The 21,235-nt window shown below is 40.5% G+C and overlaps 1 protein-coding gene across 4 annotated transcripts in view; it reads left to right on the top strand.

The window, feature by feature from the left end:
* Window positions 1–21,235, top strand: part of ENTPD1 (ectonucleoside triphosphate diphosphohydrolase 1) — a 125,309-nt gene that overhangs the window by 18,370 nt on the left and 85,704 nt on the right. Inside the window, exon 1 of one of the 4 annotated variants that reach the window (XM_059899702.1) lies at window positions 6,460–6,566. The exons of 1 other annotated variant lie outside the window; for it this stretch is intronic. Coding sequence is in view for 1 of the 3 variants with exons in the window: in XM_059899698.1 (XP_059755681.1) it covers window positions 7,007–7,022 (16 nt within the window). In the remaining 2 variants the exon portion in view is untranslated. Of the gene's footprint in view, window positions 1–6,459; window positions 6,567–6,929; window positions 7,023–21,235 lie in introns of those variants that run through there. 2 more of the 4 variants (XM_059899698.1, XM_059899699.1) reach the window with 2 other exon arrangements.

Raw genomic sequence — 21,235 nt, 5'->3', positions numbered from 1 at the left:
GAACTGGAGGGCAGTTAAGCAGAGAAGGGAAAAGAATTCTTTTCCTCACTGATTCTCTTCTAACTTACTCCCTTTTCAAAGCACAGTAACATAATTGTACATGTGGGAAATATTTATATATTAGTCAAATATTAATGAAGTATTATATCCTGGTAATTCCTTCTACTTTCCTCTAGTTGCATGTCACACTTGAGTATGTCCTGTAAAATCCATGTTGTCCATCCTCTGGATTATGGCAGCAGAAAAAACATTGTCTCGTCTGCAAGGCATTGTTGACACACAAAGTGCAGATCCTTGTGTTCCCGCATCTGTCCCTCCCACAGACACCTTTCTCATCCGGCAGCTTTTTCTTTGCCATTGCAAAGGCTTTGGAGCAGGGAACCCTATGTAATTTCTATTTTTCCTGGAAATTAAGGTGAACGGTTGTGTGGGTAGGCTTACAGACATTTTCTATATGTAGTCTGTATATGCTTAATTCTAAAACATGTGATGAAAACAGATTTTAATGTTTTGAAATTAAGTGTGTCTTGCAATTAGTGTCAAAAGAAATCAGTCTGTTTCCAGGCAGAACTGTAAGTTATGCTGTGTTTGTCTTTGTGCACGTGCATGCTTAGTGTTGTGTGGAAGGTATCTTTTCATCTGGTCGCCAACTCACATGAGCTGTTTGTAACAGTGCCTAATGCAGGTGAATTTTAATTTAATTCTTGACTCCCAGTTGGCTTTTGAAACCTTTTAAAGATTACAATTCAGCAGTGGAAGATTACCTGTCATATGCCGAGTAATGAATTTAAAAAAACAATAGGAATTGTTACATACTTTGGACTAGATCAGAAAATTTCGGAGTTGGGAGAGATTTGTGTGACCAATTCATATGCTGAGAAGGAGTTTTACTTGAGAATGGTTCATCTGTTAAAAAGTTCTAGCTAACTTTTCCCCCTAAAATTTAAGCACATATGCAAAACCCTGGACTGGGTGCTATGGAATGTGGAAGGATGTGGATGGGGAGGAGGGAAAAAGCATTTGCAGTCAGACTCTACGTTGTGCATATGAGATAAATCACACTTGAAACTAGCAGTGCAAGGCATTAAGCAAGTGCCAAGCTATTTGTCACTTTGAGAGAAGAATTATGTTCTCAGAATTTGGAGGAGCTGGAAGGCTTTAAAGATTTAAGGTTTGAACTAGACCTTGAAGGATGAGCTGGGATAACTGTCTAGGCTAAGTAATAATCTCAAAAGTCAGAAAATCACTATTATCTTTTCCCACTCTCTTATTTCTTCAGGCTTTGATGGTCCTGAATGGATGAAGGGCCTAATGTAAAGGAGTGCAGGGTGCCTGACTTCGGCCTTGTCTCCAGGGTTTGTCACCCCCGGCAGATCTCTGCAGAGGCAGAGGCATTAACAGCAACATGGGAGCTTCTTGCTACAGACTGGCCTGGTATTATGGGATATTATTGTCTTCAAAAACTGGGTGTATGAGCCACCCTGTTAAGGTCTTGAGCATAAGACTCTAGAAGCCATGTGTTCTTTAAGAATTTCCCCTGCCTCCTAGGACCAGAAATGTCCTGAATTAGAAGACAGAGATTTATGCCCTTTGTAATCTTGATTGCTTAGCAAATGCAGTCGGGCACTTAGGGTCAGTTAAATATGATGAATTTTTCTTAACTCCAACTTTTCTCCTTCTCGGAGCTACTTTAAGTTCTCTGGCAATGTTCCCATATGACGGTGGCCGTCTGAAGAAGCGTAGGCATTTCCCTTCCTTTATTATTATTATTTTTCAAGTTCTGGAACCAGCAGTCAGTTCTCCTTCCTGCCCTCCCTTGGCCCCAGAGTTTCTGACTTCTCTCCAGAGACACTTATTTGGAAACTTTTTGAGCCAGTGGGGAATCAACTTAGAGGCTTTTTTTCTTTTAGACCAATGGGAATATTGTGTGTCATGGATGAAAAGATTTGAGTACTACCAGTATCACACTGAGTCTATATAACAAGGCTGTTTCCATGTCTTGGCCCACAGCCTGAGTTAACTTTGCTTTGCTGGATGTAGAGACAATGAATTCTGTTTGAACAAGAAATCATGTGTAACAAATGCTTTTGCAAAACCATGTCCTTTTAGCAGTTACTTTAGTAAAGATGTCCTTCAGCAAGGGGTTTCGGTACAACAGATGCATTTAAACACCTATACAATGCTTACCATAATTTTAAAAATATACTTCTAATTTTAGAATAGTTTTGATTTACAGAAAAGTTGTAAAGATAGTACAGAAAGTTCTCATATACTCCATGCCCAGTTTCCCCTGTTAACATCTTAAATTAGTGTGATAGATTGTTATAATTAGCCACTTACCCTTGCCTGTCGGTAACCTTCCACTCCAACAGTGAGAACCCTGACTCCTACTGTCATCTATTTACATAATTGTCCAATTCCAGTATACATCTGTAGTGGTCTCAGAATTATGAACCTGTATCCCCATGGGAAACAGCTTCGTCAAATAGAGTAATATGTTTTTGTATAGTTCCTTTTGCCTTTAGTCTTACAAACTTTACTCATTTCCAAAGTGACTCAGGTCAGTACACTTTCCCCTACTCCCTTCAATGAGGCTCTTTCATACATTCGTAATACAGTTAGATTCTTTTGTCACAATCAACATTCCATTCAGGGATCCCTTAACCTCATGGATGATTTTTTTAAAAACTGTGTACATTAAGGTTCATTCTTTGTCCTTTAAATATCTATAGGTTATGAATATTGTCACGTTTACATTGGCATTGCAGTATCATACTGAATAGTTTCACGCTCTAAAAAGTCCCCTGAGCTTCACTTATTCAGACCTCCCTCCACCCCAGTGAATCTCAGGCAGCCACTGATCTGTTTACCATCTCTATTTAAATTTAACATTTAAAAAATATGTTAAAATTTAAAATTTTTTTTAAATAGTTGGGGCTTTTATAAATCGATTGGACTTTCATAGATAGTGAGTACTTTCTTTGGAAATGAATGTCTTTGACCTTAAAGATGTTATAGCTGTTATCAGTTATTATACCTGAAACTCATGGATTTGGGGCCTGCCCCTTGAGTAGCAATACAATTTTATCATTTTTTAATAAAGGGACACTTCACTCATTATGTCTGCAAACCTCTGAGACATTTAGAGGAATCAGGGCACCTGAAGTGGGGGTAGAAGGATGAAGGAGGTAAAGGGGATGTTTCAACAGAAAATGCAAGAGATTTCAGCTAATGCAGAGGAAGTAAGGGGTAGTTGTAGTTCAGATAAGAGTGGTTATGAATCAGTTGTGAAATACTTGACGTAAACCAAGATAATGCCTACACAACACAGACTTCATCAAGTACTGGGATCAGGTTAGGCATTTACCTGCAGTTCAGGACCTTTATTTCAATTCTGCACACTCCTTATTGAGTGTCTGCTGTGCTTGACTTTGCTGTGCTATGTGCTCTAAGCGTGCCTTCTTCTGGTGCAATTGTTTGGTCACATACTTCCACTTTGGAAGAGCTGGCCATTCTGCAACATTCAAGGGCTTCCCCTAACTCAGAGTTCAGGGCATTCCTTCCTGACTACCAAGGCCACTTGCTTATCCTGGAACAACAAAGGCATGGGTGACACTTGGTCATACTTCACTCCCCAATCCCCTCTCTCAGCATGTCCCTAGTCCCACAGTTGCTGTTGAATATGTAGGATCACATTAAATTTGGGGAAGGGAGGTGGAGAGGTACTATGTGCTGTAGGAGGGAAGGGACTTCTGTTCTCATTCCCTTCAGTTGCCCTGGGGTTACTTCTGAAAAATAAATGGAAGATATTGGAGGGGGAGAAGGTCTGAAAAATAAATGGAAGATATTGGAGGGGGAGAAAGTAAGGGACACAAGAAGAGAAGACAATGTTTTATTTAATCTGAACCATATACCTAGCATATAAGTGAAGAGGAAAGGAACTCAAACTTGTTGAGTGCCAACTATGTGCTAGGGTCTCTGTTGGGATTTCTTACACATTTATTTCCCCCTTTTCCCTACAATGACTCTATGAAGTAGATTTTTTTTTAATCTTTATTTCACAGATAAACTGAGGTTCAAAGAGGCTCACTAACTTGTCTAATTTACACAGTGAAGATTCAAACCTAGATCTCCTTAACTCTAAAACCCTGGCAGCACATTCAAATCACCTGAGCCCTTTTATGAGAAATCCTTACCTGAACCCCAGACCAAATTCCAATCTCTGAGGGTAGCGATGGGCATTAGCATTTTTAAAGCACCCGCAGTGATTACGTATAATGTATAATGTGCAGGTAGGGTTGAGAACCATGGCTCTGCTCCGAGAGACAGTGCCTTTCCTACTCCTCTCCTAAAAGAGGGGAAGGGGCATTTTCTGAACCAGTGTGCATTCTGAATACTCTCAGAGTACTTTTATATCCACCCCATGCCCTATTTCCTATCCCTCACAGGGGTTTTTATCATCCCTAAATACCTGTAAGCAGGCAGGTGGAGTGGGGGCAGAGGTTATTACTGATGGTAGAGAACTACAAATATGATTGAGTTAATCTAAACAATTTTTTTTGATAAGACGTGCATGTGGTGCTGATAGATTGTCAAAGTAAAATGTCAAATAGTGTCAAGAAAATTTGATATGATTTTCAAAAGGTGCTGGCAAATTTTGTTTGTTGAGTGTTCATACACCAAATACCAAAGAGTACTGACTTAGTTTATAGCAGGTGTAAGAAGATGGGGTTGGGTGTGTTCCTGGTGGAAAAAAAAATCTATGAATTCCTGAGCTTAGATTTGTTAATTGCCATACAACATTTAACATGTTTCTTGAAGTATGATTTATCATGCCTCTGACATCCCTGTCAATGATAAAACCCCATCCTTTTGAAGTCTCCTTTTAGCCTTGAAACCAACCATGAGTAAGAACCATTTAAATAATATCAAAAGGACATAAATAACCACACAGCTCATTCCCCCAGGTCTTCACTAAATTATTACCTTCTACCTCTGGGAAGTCCCGACATATATACACTATTGATACTATGTATAAAATAGGTAACTAATGAGAATCTACTATATAGCTCAGGGAACTCTACTCACTGCTCTGTGGTGATCTAAATGGGAAGGAAATCCAAAAAAGAGGGGATATATGTATACGTATAGCTGATTCACTTTGCTGTACAGTAGAAACTAACACAAAATACATATTGTAAACATATATTGTAAAGCAACTATACTCCAATAAAAATTAATTAAATAAAAAAAGAGTAAAAAATTTTTTTACCACAATAGGACAGATATCAAACCAATATTATTAGAAATGGAGTCTAAACTGGCTCTGGAGAAGCCATCCACTGGATTTTCATTTAGTATAATTAGTTTTTATTATAAATGGCAAATGCGCTAAATCTGAAACCTTTAGTAAGGTGAAGAAAGAGTATTGTACAGACCCAGATTTATTAAAGCACCAAAATTTTTATTTATTTATTTTTTTGGGCCGCACCATGCGGCTTGTGGGATCTTAGTTCCCTGACCGGGGATCGAATCCGTGCCCCCTGCACTGGAAGCGCAGAGTCTTAACCACTGGACCACCAGGGCAGTCCAGCACCAAACATTTATTGAGCACATACTATGCTGCTGAGCACTGTGCAGATAACAGAGACGCCTAAACTAAAAAAAGCCCCTGCCTTTATTGAAGTATGATTAAAAGTATAATGGAGAATATATGTTATATATAGAGTCAAAAACAATCTTTATTGGTCACAAATTTAATGCCTTATGGTATATTTGGAAGAAAAATGTCTTATGGTACAATTGGCTTCAGATACCAACTCTCATGCTGAAGAAACAGTGTAGAAAAAGCATGAACTAGGAATCAGTGAAATCAGATTTATGTTCTGCTTTGCTGCTGTTTATTAACTCAACCATTTATCAAAAATTTATTGAGCGCCTACACCGTGGGAGAAACTATATTAAGTGCTGGAGAGCATGGTAGCAACCAGCTCCCTGCTCTCAATGTGAACATGAACTTGTAGCTTAACATCTCCACACCTCTATCCTTGCTTAGACTAGACGTCCGAGGTCTCTTTCAAATCTAAAATGCTAAGGTTTGTGACAGCCTTGTGGAGGGAGAAGCTGCCCAGACAGGCAGCCCTGGGACTTGGGAACTTACCTTCCTCTCTGAGGGTTGGCTGTTGTCCTGATTTCAAAATAACTTCATATACACAGTTTTAAAATGTTTTGGTCAGTTTCTCATCTGCATTTGGGTCATGTTGGCAAAGCCTGGGTGTGGCAATTCTTGCTCATAAGACTTCAGAGGTAGGAGTTCAAGGTTTGGAAAAGGTAGACAACTTGCATCAGTACAGCTAGACAGCTGTTCCCAGCGAGCAGCCTCCCCTGCCGTCCCACCCTGCCTTCTGACGGATACCATGCTTTCTCTCGCCACAGCGTCTTTTGCTAGGGTGACCCGTTGCTCCTCTGGTGTAATGAGCCTCGAAAAGGGATTGCTCATCAGGGGACCAGAAGTGATCGGATTTATGGGGCTGGAAGAATTGTTCTTGGGTCCCACAGTTTTTCCGGTGGGTATCAAGGTAACAAGTTTCTTGTTATCTTGCTTCAAAATTGCAAAAAGTAAATGGCTTTTTTTTTTTTTTTTTTTTTTTGCTTGCAGCCAAGATATACTTTTCAAGGGGAAAAATGGATTTCTGTAACAAAGGGAGAGGGAAAGAGCTGAAGAGAGATATCTGAACATACATTGTTTCAAGATACAAAAAATTGCAACCCGGGGAAGCTTTAGGGGAATGAGCTGTTGGACTTCTCGGCCAGTCTGTCCTTTCAATGAAAAAGGCATAGGGTTTGAGGTTCCTTCCGAAACGGGGCAGGCTAATTTAGCCCCTCCCACGAGCCCGAGGGTCTGTTATATCTCTGTTCCTTGAGTACCTCTCTCACTGAGACCGACCACAGCAAGCAGAGGCTGAAAAATAAAGAGCAAAGAGGAAGAAAACAAAAGCTGCCAATTATGGAAGATAGAAGGGGTAAGAGCAAAATTGATTTGATCTGAATCCTTAAGAACAAACAAAAAAAAAAAAAAAAAAAAGGAAAAAAGAAAACCAAAAGCCCGGACCAAAAGCAAGTACTTGAAAGAGCAAGAGGCAAAAAGCCCTAAATACACTTTCCCACCCTCTCCTTCTGAGAGGAGGCAGAGAAAAAACTTTGGGAAACATTTTAGGAAGCCAAGCTCCGGGGTTAGAGTCAAGGGTGGCTCCTGAGCAAGCTGGAGCAGCTCATGAATATTCATTAGCAATTGGTATTCAGATCTGGTTTTTTAGAGGGAAAAGACTTCTTCCGTCCCCTCGCAGTTTAGGAGGCAGCTGCCTCATTTACAGTCCAGAGTCGTCTTGCTTTGGGTCAGTACCTCAGTGAGTTTGCTTGAAGATGCTGGGCTCTGTGTGTAGATTTGCCTCGTTCTCGAATTTCCTGTGTGCTTTCCTGTTGTGAAATTAGCAAAGGCTTCTCTGCCTGGAATTAGACAGAGAAGTTAATGTGGCAAGAGCCTGTCACAACAGGACCTGAGAGTATGTCTTGCAAAAGACTAAACTTTTCTTGGGAGGTGTGGGGGAGTGTGCATGGGTGTGGGGAGGGAGGGAAGGGGTATAGGTACGAAGAACAGTTTTATCTTAAAAAAGCAAGGCTTATCGGACGGACTATATTTAGATTTTGTCTAAAAACTGCGAGAGCAGCCTGGATTGTACAGATGGTGTGTGGTCTCTGTCTTTTACCTCTTTTGGGCATTTTCTGCCAGGACAGAGAGCCAGCTGCTTGCCAGCCCGTGGGAGCCAGGAAGAATGTCTGCAGCAGTGTGGTTGTGTAGGGTTGCAAACCTTCATCAGCTCTGGTCTCTAATATCCCCACATGTTTTTATCACATAGAACGTGGAGGAATGGGCTGAGTAGTCAGTAGAGTTCTTAATAATGACAGTAACGATAGCTGTTAATGTTTTCGTCTTTACTCTGTGCTGGGAGCTGTTCTAAGCGTATTACACGTGTTACTTATTCCTCACAGCAATTTATAAGGTGAGTGCTATCATTATCATCCCCATTTCCCAGATGATGGAGTTGAGGTAGTGAGAGAGCAGCTTACCTTGGGATCACACAGTAAGTGGTGAATTTGAATGCAGGCGACGGACGCAGGGTCCGAGGGTCTATTTCCCTACCCTGTTGCTCCACTTCAGAGTCTCTTGTTACTGCTCCGACGTTGTTGATTTGGGTTTGTAAATCTTTGAAGCTACTGGGGAAATGATACTGGTGAAATCTCAAGTCTGGGAAGGAATTTGTGCTTTGCTATCAAGTTTACATGCATTTTTCCCATTTGGTGCCCGTGGCCATTCTCTGTGGTAGGGCCCAGGTATTGTTGTTATTGCCTTTTACAAAAGGGAGAGACTGAAGCCAGAAGGGGTTAGATGACAGGAATCACACAGCTAGTTTTCAAAAGTCCAAAGCAGACTAGAAATCCCCTGCCTCTGGTTTCCCTTCTAACCTGCAGATCGAGCTGAGTCATCTCTGAACTTCTGTCCCCACCCCCAGACACTTTCAGTTCCTCAAGGGACTTGGGGAACTTCTTTCCTCCCTTCCAGATTGTTTCAAGACACTTGCCTCTGCCTTGAAGGCTGATTTGGCCCTCTCCTCCTCCTTTAGTCTGGAACCAAGCTGCTCGAGTTTGAATCCCAGCTCCACCCTTTCCTGTGAGCCTCAGTCTCCTAATCTGTAAAATGAAGAGAATAATGTTATCTACCTCACAGGGTTGTTGTAAGGACTAAATGAGGGATTCATGCAGGGTTCTCAGAACAGGGCCTGATGTATATAATATGTGCTCAATAAATGTTAGCTGTTGCAATCACTCCTTCAAGCCTCATCTTGATTGTTAGTCCCTCCTTTAAGCCTTCTCCAGCCCTTTGAGCCTTATAGTAGCCTTATATTGGATGTTTCTACAATACCTCACCACTTACACCTAAGGTGGCACTTGTCATACTTGTCCATATTCCTGCCTTCTGCATCGCTTCCCAACCTTCCCCTGACTATAATTTCTTTATTTACCTTTGGATCTGCAGTGTCTAGCACAGTGTTTAACACATAATGGGCACTCAATAAATATTTAGTAAGCTAAGTAATATTATCTTAGTTGATGTTCATCTAAGCGTCAGTAGGCTGGTTTAAAAGGGGACCTTTGAGTTTGCAGTGGAGTCCTGCTGGTACAAACAGCTCTTTTGTGCAATATGTAAAGACATCCCTCTAAGTGAATACTCTGAAAAACAAAATGCATCTCTTCTAGGTGGGTGACCTTCAGAGCTGATGTGACCCTATGCTAGGGCACCCCGTTTGGCCCGTCCAGCTCTGGCTGAACTTCAGCCCCCAGTCCCCTTTCAGCCGAGAACCAAACTGGAGATTTCAGATGCCTCATAGCACAACTTCACTATCTCTGAACAGAACATCTCGTTCCAGAAATAGTGTCCTGCCAGCCCCATTTTATAGCGACCAACCTCGTAGTCTGAGACAACAATATACTCTGGTAATAGAAGAAAAACAAACACCACAGAGGTTGGCCCTGGATAAAATCATAAAGTACATTAAATTTGTTTCCAACACCCTCCCTTTCCTTTTCTTGGCATACCTTCAAACCCGTTTGACAAATATTATTGTGTCTTCCATTTGTAAGTCCCTATGCCAGATGTGTGGGATATAAACAGTTTGCTCACAGTCTAGTGAGGAAGGCAGACATATATACAACCAACTCTAATTGAAACCAGACTCTGTGAAGTGCTAATAATCATAGCTAACATTGGTTTTTTATTATGTGCAAGGCACTGTAATTTTTATACATACATCTGGCATTGTCTCATGTCATCTTCCCAAAAAAACCTATGATAGAGATTTCTGCATCTTACAGCTGTGGAGGGAAGTTACTTGGCCAACGTCATCCAGATAGTAATAGGCAAAGGGGGGAATTTAGACCAATATAGTTAGGCTGCAAAGCTTGGGTTCCTAATAGTTAAGTTCTCCTACCTCCCTAAGAGCCATAATAGAAGTTTAAGGAAAATTCCATGAGAAACAGAACAGGGATTGATGATTTGGGGGAAAACTTCTCAAAGGATGGAACACTTTAGTTGGACCTGGAAAGACGAGTAGAGTCTGGTGCCCACAATAAGCCCTTCCAAATCCCAGCAGTGTTTAAAGACCTTTCTCTCTCTTTTACCAAAACTGCAGCCTAGATTTAAGAATAAAAAGCTTTTTTCACTTTTTTCCAGGTTCCAAGTAGGGAACCTATTTACATGTTCATCCTGGAGATTTGCAGGCAGAAGTCCAAAGTTTAGCCTGGACTATGAGTTTGGGATTACCAGTCCTGTAATCTAATAAACCTTTACAAAGTCAACAGGTGCATATTAAATGATTTCTTTAATCATGATTGTCTTGCATGGTCATTGGGCACATGTGGTAAACAGTTTTTACAAATGGCAGTGATTGGTCTTGCTTTTACTTGGCCAAACCATATTTTAAGAGTATTTTCTCCCTTGTGTTGTCTTTATGGTTGCTTCTGCACTCCATAACCAGTGGTTGTGCCGAAGGGCATTAATATTTTATTCCACCTGCCTATGCAGAGTGAAGGTGAGGACTGGGGCACATCCCATAGGGTCTGTTCCTTGTGAGCTCCATTCCCTGAAAAAGTTTGGAGGGAGGCCAAAGTTGAGGGCAGCCCTTGTGGTGAAGAATCATCAAACCTCTTGAAGGTTTGATGGAAGTGCAGATGAGAGGAGGCACTGGCTTTGTCTTGGTGAATGTGTGTGTGTGTTCTGAGGCAGTATTTCTTAAACTTCGATATGCATGTGCATCATTGGGGATCTTGTTAAAATGCAGATTCTGATCCCGCAACTCTGGAGTGAGGTCTGAGATTGTGCATTTCTAACAAGCTCCCAGGTGATAGTAATGCTGCCCCTACATAGGCCACACTTCGACTAGCCATGTCATAGTGTCATTGCATGCCGTAGTGTCAGGGCTTATTTTGGTACCAAACAACCAAGCCCTCCCTTCCCCAGTGCTCCCCCCGCACCGCCCGCTCCTCTGAAGCTACCACTTTGAGTCACTGATCAGTTATATCATTGCAGGATGATGGGAAACCTAATTCATGCATTCCTTTGTTCTTTCAGTAAACATATGTCCTAGAATTTTGCCATACAAGAAACAAATCTGAATCTTTATCACATACAATCTGTAATTGCACATAAAGACCCTGTGTTGGATTTCCTAAACATCTCCCACCTTTTCTCTATGGCTCCAATATTCCTTATGCTGCTTTCATTCCCTGCCTCCAACCTGAGAAGTACTGGAACAGAACATTTGGCTGCCCCAGAGCCCTTTGCTGGGTGTTTGGAGTGCCCGAGAGCTGGGGCTAGCAAGGATTCAGGACTCTGAGATGGGAGCAGCGTGCCAGGGGGCACTGTCTGCACTGCAGAAGTGAGGTGAGAATGATCCCAGACGCAAAGGAGGATAGTGAATGCAGAGAGGACCCATGGGATTTCTTTAGGTTTGGAAAATTGAGGGAATCATAAGGAAAAAAGAAGTCGTTGGAGTAGAGACGGCAAGAGGGAGTTTGCCTAACATACTTCCATCCCACAGTTTTTGTGCTAGAGTATCAAAATGAATTTAGAGACCCAGGAACAATGGCAGTACATGCCCTACGTAAAAAGGTGTTTCCTTCTGATCCATAAGGAGGATGTGGACAATTTCTTTCTGTCCGTGAAGATGTAAGTAATATGGCACATACTCATTAAAGAAGACATGAAATATGGATTAGAGGAGAAAGAAAAACAATCGCTCATGACGATATTTTGATGTATTTCCTTGTAGTTCCTTTTTCTATGCCTGGGTTGTTTCTCTCTTTTTTTATTTTTTTTATTTTTTAATTTATTTATGGCTGTGTTGGGTCTTCGTTTCTGTGCGAGGGCTTTCTCCAGTTGCGGCGAGCGGGGGCCACTCTTCATCGCGGTGCGCGGGCTTCTCACTATCGCGGCCTCTCTTGTTGTGGAGCACAGGCTCCAGACACGCAGGCTCAGTAGTTGTGGCTCACGGGCCTAGTTGCTCCGCGGCATGTGGGATCTTCCCAGACCAGGGCTCGAACCCGCGTCCCCTGCATTGGCAGGCAGACTCCCAACCACTGCGCCACGAGGGAAGCCCTGTTTCTCTTTTTTAGCACTTACTTGACTACAAGCTTGAAAAATTACGGGTTGGCATTGTGATTGTTAGGCTATACATACAGTTTTAAAGCCTGACTTTTAGTGTAGCAGTGAAGCACAAGTATTTTCCACCTTATAGCATAGTCTTCGTTAGCATAATTTTTATAGTCACATAGTTTTTTTTAACAGTGTCCCTGTAATTGAACATTTAGGTTGTTCCCATTTCCAATAAACATCTTTGTGAGTGAAGTTTTCCATATGTAGGGTTGCATGCTGAGGATAGAATCCCAGAAGTAGAATTACTGGATTAAAATTTGTAAATGTTTTTTAAAGTTCTTGATTACTATTAACAAGTTGCTTTACCAAAGGATGGACCCTTCATGCTCCCACAAGGAGTTCCTGTTTTGCTGCATCCCTGACAACTTAGGTGTTTTGTTTTGTATTTTTCTTTAAATAATCGTGTCCGCTTTTATGTTGTTTTAGTTTGTTTAATTAGGTGAATTTGACATTTTTCACATAATATGCTTCTTCTTTTGTATACTGTTTACATCCGTTGCCTGTTTATTACTTATTGGATTTTATGTTTTAAATTAATTTATGTGAGCTCTTGATAAAATAAAGATATTCAGGTTTTTCTACTATATTTGCAACAGTTTTTCCAAAACCTTAGTGTTTTTATACAGAGACTTACAGCTATGAATAGATCCAATACATTTTTATCTGTGGTGTTATATTTTCAAAAAAGTTTGATATTGCATTTATTGTCTCTTTAACCCAGGATAATTTTTTTAAAGTTCCAAGTAATTGTCATTTTTGTTTAAACCATTAATTTTTATTAATTTTTCATTTTATTTCACAATGATTAGAGAATATGGCTTTAATATTTCTGAGGTTTCTTTGTACCTAAGAATGTAGTGAATTTTTATAAATGTGAACACTTGTGAATAAGATATATTGTGTTTTTGAGATATAAAATTGGATATTTGTAAATCTATCCAGTCATTTCAATTATATGGTAATCCCTCCTCAACCATAATATTCTCCTATGTGAAATTATAGTACATCTGCATTTACTTTTGTATACTTTTATTGTTACCTATGAGAATTTTCATTCCAGGAAAAAGAATGAGCTGTGAATAATTTTTTATTGTGGCTTATTAGAAAAGGGTGGGGGGCAGTGATAGAGAGTTGGGACTATAAAAGGAAGTAAAGTAGATGCAGAGAAGGAGTAAGTCAATAAAGTCTTGAGAAAGATGAAAGAAGATGAGATAAAGTTCTCAGCATCTTAGGCAGCTGAGCCTTGTATGGCTACATAACTTTAGGAAGTATTGTAGTATGGTGTGAGTGAAAATTACCAAGTCTTTCCCTCCCAAATAATCATGGCAGGTCCCAGGAGGCCAGAGCCAGGAGGTGGGTCTGGTTGGCAGGATATAGAAGGGGAGGGTCAGAATCTCTGAACTATAAAATTGAAACAGTATTGCTCAAGTGGATAAAGACTCAGACATATGCACAAAAGACATCTGAAGCAGTGTGTCATTAGCAAAATAACTTTTTAGGCACTGAACTGAAAAGGCAGGGTAGGGAGGACCCGAAAAGTTTCCAGTGAACAAAAGTTGGTAAATAGAAAGTAATAGTGCAGTACTCATATTTTCTAATTTAAGCTGTGTGAAATGTTCTTGATACCATCTTTTGCTTAATGTCTTCTTTTTTACTGCTTTATTTTGGTGTACTTACAAATAATCATTAGGGCTTTTTCATAGATTTATTTTCTTTTTCTTCTTTTTTGGTTGATATAGTAACAGTGGTAGGCTGCAAAGATTACAGCTCTGAATCCCCAGAATTTATGAATGTTACCTTATACGGAAAGAGTCTTTGCAGATGTGATTAAATTAAGGAATTTAAACTGGGGAGATCCTGGATAATCACAGATGGTCTTATAAGAGGGAGGAGGAGGGAGACCTGACACAGAAGAAGGCAACGCAACCATTGTAGCAGGATGCTGTGCTACTGGCTTTGAATATGGAGGAGTGGTCCACAAGCCAAGGAATGCAGAATGGGGAATGCATGGAATGCCATCAGGCAGATGGAAAAGGAAGAGTAGCCCTGCCCACACCTTGGTTTCAGGCCAGTGAGATTGATTTCAGACTTTGGAACTTCAGAGCTGTAAGAGTAAATGCGTATTGTTTTAAGCCAATGGGTTTGTGGTAATTTGTTATGGCAGCTGTAGGAAACTAACACAGTAAGTGTTTAATACATGGAAGTGGTGATGGTTTCGTTAGTTAATCTACAGGTTTATAGTGTGTATTGAGCCACGTGTTGTTCCAGTCAACTTACAGATGTTAACTCAGTTCTCAGACAACTGTTTGAAGTTGATACTGTCCCTGTCTTACAAATGAGAAACCAAGGAATGAGTAGTTAAGTGCCCTACCTAAAGTCTCTCAATTGGTAAGTGCTGAGGTTGAGATTTGAACCCATAGTTGTTGATCTTACTATTATTTCGAGATACAATTCACATACCATATAATTAACCTGCTTAAAGTTTACAATTCATTGTATTTAAACATAGTCACAGAATCGTGCGGCCATCACTACAATCAATTTTAGAACATTTTATCACCACAAGAGGAAACCCTGTACCCGTTAGCATGAATTTAATTAACTTTAATATAGTTCTTTTCTCACTATGACTTTCCCCGTTTTTGAGTTCTTAATTTTTGTTCCTGTCAAAATGATCTGGTGCATATGAAAGTAATTTTTTAGAAAGGGCATCAATGTGGTAAGAGAGTGACAACTTGTCTAAATATAGATAGCTTATCCCCCTCAAGTAATTGGAAATATTCCCCCATTGTCTTGAGAAGTTTGATGCTGTGAAGTACTTTGAGGACACTGTTTTTCAGCCTGAACATTTTTCTCTTCTCTATTCCTGACATTTTCACAGTGAGACAACTGAGTATAGACTTCCTTTCATTGATTTTGCTTAGAATATGGTAAACCCTTTTGATTTACAAATTCAGGACTTCTTTAGGGGCAAGAAAGATTTCTCTTTTCATAACTTTAATCAGTGCTCCTACTCTGTTCATTTGCTTTTCTTCTTCAGGGACCTATTATTTGGATCTCTTATCTCTGAACTTACTCCATCCGTTTATCTCTCCCTTTCTTCCCTCCCTCCCTCTCTCTCTCTCCTTCTTTCCCTCTCTCTCTCCTTTCTTCCTTCCTTCTTTCCTTTCCTTCCTTTATTTTCCTTTGTATTCTGACAATATTTTCCTAATATTCCCTACATCACTGATTCAGTTTTCCTTAATTTTTTCTAGTATAAACTTTCATTCAGCTACAGTATTTTTGGTTTCCATGAAATCTTTTATCCTAATCTGTTCTCTTCTCAGACCAACATCCTCTTGTATCTAACCAAAAAATAAGTAAAGTAAGATTTCCCTCTCTTTCCTGCATCATATCTATTTTGGAAGCAAGCTTTTCCTCTACCATTCTTTCTACTTATTGCAAAATTTATTTAATCTAAGGCCTTATCCTTGAAAGAAAAGAGATACCTTCTGTAGGGGTGCACAAATGAATGTATGTGTTTTTCATCTTATTCTAAAAAGAATTTAAGGAAGCACTGGGAGATCCCAGTTCAATGTTAGAGATGGGGAGTGCGTGGTCTACCCTTGGCTCCCTTAGATTCCGTTTGGATCCTAGAATAATGCAATCACCAAATGCAACATCCCCTTCTATGTGTGGGAAGACATCTCAGTCCTCTACCCAAAAAAGCTCACTCAGATCCAGGAAAGAAGGCAACAGTCCTGTTGCCATAGAGTCATGTTTCAGAGGATAGAGAGGCTACGGCTCTCAGGATTCTGTCAGTATTTTTGTCCAGAGGTGTAAAGGCATTCAGGAAGGACCCTTCTCTGGGCCCATTTTCTTGCTTTTGCCCCTTTCCCACTGAGAGCAAACCATTAAACTGCCGAGTGAGCTCCTGCTCCACTGCTTAGCACCTTGCCCAAGTAATGTCTTTTGTTGGAGATCAGTTCTAAGTCTCTTTATACTCATGGTAGAGTAAGGTTATCAGTTCACAGAGGCAAAAATAAACACACAAACAAGCAAAACAAAGCAAGACAAAACAACAAACCCGGGACTTCCCAAAGAGTTCCCTGTGCCCCTCCCGTCACACCTGCTTCTCTTTCCCACAGTGCGCTTTTGTTGATCCCAAGTTAATGAGTGTTAGGTGGGCCAGCTGAGGCCTCTGCTTACTTGCCCCTGGTCATGCTGCCTTGTCTCAGAAGAGGTGATGCTGGCCGTTAGTGTCATTTCTTAATGCTAATGCACTGACGTTTCATTTGAGGAAAAAATATCATTTCTTTTAGGATACAGATATAGATTTTCACAAGAATGTGGGAGAGTGTGGCAAAGTATTTTCACTTATGCTGTCATCATACTTAGTGGTCATAAGACTTGGCTCTGTGAGATCACTCTGGCAGGAATGAACCAAGAAGTTGGTGAGCAATGGGAAGAGACTAGTATTGGGCTTTTGCAATAGTCCAGTAGGTGAGAGATGATGGGGACCTGTACTAAGGCATTGATGGTGGGTGGATGGGGGAGAGGGATGGATGAGAGGAGCTGGATTTAAACAATATTTATGAGGTAGAGTTTGAGGTAGAGGGCTAGGTGGTTTGTTGGGAGGGAAGGAGAAGGAGATGTTAAGATTTATTCTCAAGTTTAGCTTTAGATGATTGGATTAATATTTATGAATAAGACTGGGAATGAGGGAGGGAGAGTGGATTTGGCAGGGGAGGAGGGAGATAATAAGTTCATCCTGGCACATCCTGGCACATGCTAAATATGAGATGTTTATAAGATATCAAGGCAGAGATATTCTGTTGGTTGCTGGAAATGTGGATGTAGAGCTTGGAGAGGTCTGGCCAAAATCAAGAGATAATGGGAGTTAGAGTTGGAGCATGGAGTCAATAGTTGAAAATATGAGCATTTAAAATATGAGTCACCCTGGAAAGTACAGGGAATGATTGTTATACAGCAGAAACTAACACAACATTGTAAGGCAATTATACTCCAATAAAGATGTTAAAAAATAAAAAATAAAACAACAATTATACTTAAAAAAAAAAAAGAAAAGAAAAGAAAGTATAGGGAATGAAAACAGAAGAGATGAAGACTGGAACCCAAGGAAACACCAACAATAAAGGGATGGGAAAAGAAATGCCTTAAGAAGAGAGATTCAGAAAGAAAACCTAAAAAGGTAAGAGAAAGCCAAGGAGAGTCTGAACCCAGTAGCCAAGGGAGAGTGTGTTTTGAGACCAAAGTTTCTAGAAGAAGTGCCAAAGCTGCAGATTAGACGAGAAAGAGAATGGGAAGAGGTATCGTATTTTCTATTCTTCTAGCACCTCCCACCCCTGCCCTCTACTCCTGCCCCACAGTATAATGTTTTTGGGAATTGGGATGCACTTTATAATATTTCCTACCCACAGACCCTTAATCCCTCCAGCAAAAACCCTTAAAACTCTAATGGCACATTTTACAGTGGAAGAGATGTGGTGATTGGGTTTGAGGATTTGGAGCTTATAAATATCCTTGGTGAAAACAGACTTAGTAGAATATTAAGAGGTTAAACAGCAGAAGTTAAGAAAGTAGGAACATTGAGCTTATTAGATAACTCAAGAAGTGAGGTGGTGGAGGGAAAGAGAGAGCTGACGTGAGGGATGAGTTGGATCAAGGGAAGAATGTTGCAGACTAGAGTGGACTTGATTATGTTTGAAGGATAAGAGCCAACAGGGGGGATTCCCTGGCGGTCCAGTGGTTTAGGACTCCGTGCTTTCACCGCCAGACCCAGGTTCAATCCCTGGTCAGGAAACTAAGATCCTGCAAGCTGCACGGTGCAGCCAAAAAAAAAAAAAAAAAGAGCCAATGGAAGGAAGATGGACTCATTCATTAACAAATATTTATTGAGCAAAGAGTATATGTCACGCACTGTTCTAGGCACTGAGGATACAGTGGAAAGCAAAACAAAATCCTTGACTTCACAGGGTTTATGTTCTGGTTGGAGGGGTGGGGTGAGGGCAGACAGATAATTAGCAAAAAAAAAAAAGTAAGATGTATGGTATGTTAGTGATAAGTACTAAGAAAAAATCAAAGCAGGAAAGGGAGTTGAGAAGTATTGGGAGGTTACAATTTTACATAAGGTGGTAAAATAGAAGGTGATTGGGAAGAAAGACCTTAAAGAGGTAAAGAAGTCCAGCATGTGGCTCTCTCTGGGAAGAATGTTCCAGGTGGCGAGGTCAGCAAATACAAAGTCCTGCAGAGAAATTAAGTGTTTAAGGAAGAACAAAGAAGCCAGTGTGGCTGAGTTGAAGAGAGGTGACAAGGAGGTGAGAGCTGAGGGACTTCCCTGGCTGTCCAGTGGTTAAGGCTCCATGCTTCAAATGCAGGGGGTGTGGGTTCAATTTCTGGTCAGGGAATAAGATCCCACATGCCATGTGGCCAAAAAAAAGGAAAAAAAAATGCAGGAGGTGAGAGCTGAGAGGTGGATTTGAACTAAACAGACTGTCTAGGGTCTTGCAGGCCATTGTTAACCTTTGGCTTTACTTATAGTGAAATGGGAAACCACTGTGGGTTTTGAGCAGAGTAGTGACTGGATCCAATTCACGTTTTGATAGGCTCCCTGTGGCTACTCTGTGGAGAATAGACTGAAAGGGGGCAAGGGTGGAAGAGAGAGATCAGTTGGGAGGCTACTGCAATAATACCAGTCTAGTCCTAGGTGGTAGCAGTAGAAGTTGTGAGAAATGATTGGATTTTAAAAAATTCAGGTAGAGTTGATTTACAATATTATATTACTTTTGAGTGTATAGCACAGTGATTCAAAATTTTTATAGATTATACTCTATTTAAAGTTATTATAAAATATGGGCTATATTCCCTGTGCTGTACAATATATCCTTGTAGTTTATTTATTTTATACGTAGTAGTTTGTATCTCTTAATGCCCTGCCCCTGTCTTGCTCCTCCCCCTTCCCTCTCCCCACTGGTAACCACTAGTTTTTTCTCTATGTCTGTGAGTCTGTTTCTGTTTTGTTACATTCATTCATTTGTTTTATTTTTTAGATTCCACATATAAGTGATAACATACAGTATTTGTCTTTCTCTGTCTGACTTATTTCATTAAGCATAATACCTATCTATGTTGTTACAAATGGCAAAATTTCATTCTTTTTTATGGCTGAGTAGTATTCCATTGTATATATATACCACATGTTCTTTATCCATTCATCTGTTTATGGACACTTAGGTTGCTTCCATATCTTGGCTGTTGTAAATAGAGCTGCTGTGACCAATGGGGGTGCATGTATCTTTTCCTTGAATCTGTGTTTTTGTTTTCTTTGAATATATACACAGGAGTGGAATTGCTGGATCATGGTATTTCTCATGGTATTTCTATTTTTAGTTTTTTGAGGAACCTTCATACTGTTTTCCATAGTAGCTGCACCAACTTATATTCCCAACAACACTGTACAAGGGTTCCTTTTCTCCGCATCCTCGCCAACATTTGTTGTGTTCTTTTTGATGATAACCATTCTAACAGGTGTGAGATAGTATCTCGTTGTGGTTTTGATTTGCATTTTTCTGATGATTAACAATGTTGAGCATGATTACTATTTTTGACAACATATTTTACATATTTCTGTTTTGTGTATCCCTTAACTGCTTATTGCAGATATAGATGATTTTATCACTTTTGTCTTTTAACTTTGCTACTAGCTTTGTATGTGGTTGACTTACTACCTTTATTGTATATTTGCCTTTACTGATGAGCTTTTTCCTTTTGTAATTTTCATGTTTTTAGTTATGGCCTTTTCTTATGTCTTAGAGAAGTCCGTTTAACATTTCTTGTAAAACTGGTTTGGTGGCGCTGAACTCTTTTAGTTTTCGCTTGTCTATGAAACTTTTGATCTCTCCATTAAATCTGAGCGAAAGCCTTGCTGAGTAGAGTATTCTTGGTTGTAGGTTTTTCCCTTTCATTACTTTAAATATATTGTGCCACTCTCTTCTGGCCTGCAGAGTTTCTGCTGAAAAGTCAGCTGATTATGCTTGATATAATCTTAGAGGTCTCTTAAACTTTCCTCATTTCTTTTTATTCTTTTTTCTGTTCAGCATCAGTGATTTCCTCTACTCTGTCTTCTGGTTCGCTGATCCATTCCTCTATATCATTTAGTCTGTTGTTGAGTCCTTCTAGTGTATTTTTCATTTCAGTTATTGTATTCTTCATCTCTGTTTGGTTCTTATTTTTATTTTCTCTTTGTTAAAAACTTCTAACTTCTCACTCTGTTCATCCATTCTTCTCCTGAGTTCGTTGATCTTTACAATCATTACCTTGAATTCTTTATTGGATAGATTGCCTATCTCCACTTCACTTAGTTTTTCTTCTGGGATTTTATCTTGTTTCTTCCTTTGGAACATGTTCCTCTGTCACCTCATTTTGCCTAAGTTGCTGTTTTTATTTCTATGTATCTGCCAGGTTGGTTATATTTCCCAACCTTAGAGAAGTGAGCAGATGTCCTATGAGTCCCAGCAGCACACTCCCTGCTGGTCACCAAAGCTATATGCTCTAGGGGTGCCCCTATGTGGGCTGAGTCCTTCTGTTGCAGCAGGCTGACTGCTGTGGATGGTCTGGTAGGTGTGGCTGGCCCCCAGTCTGGTTGGTTGCCAGGTCCTGCCTTGTGTGGGGGCTGCTAGCTGCTGGTTGGTGGGGCTGGGTCATAAGGCAGCTGGCTGCAGAACCCCAGGGGTCTCAAGCCTAGCGCTGGCTCACTGGTGGGCAGAGCCAAGTTTTGGGGTGGTGGTTGTGGTGTCAGGGTTCCCTGATCTAGTGTTGGCCTGGTGGTGGGTGGAGCTTGTTCTTGACATGGCTAGCTGTGGGTTCTGGGGTGTCCTAAAGCTGGTGCTGGCCTGCTGGTGAGTGGGGCTGAACCTGGGGCAGCTGGCTGAGTAATCCAAGGTATCTCAGAGCTGGTGTTGACCTGAG

This window comes from Balaenoptera ricei, chromosome 16, assembly GCF_028023285.1.
Source record: "Balaenoptera ricei isolate mBalRic1 chromosome 16, mBalRic1.hap2, whole genome shotgun sequence".
NCBI lineage: Eukaryota > Metazoa > Chordata > Mammalia > Artiodactyla > Balaenopteridae > Balaenoptera > Balaenoptera ricei.
The sequence above is the reverse complement of the archived record's forward strand: the minus strand, read 5'-3'. Positions and strand labels throughout refer to the sequence as shown.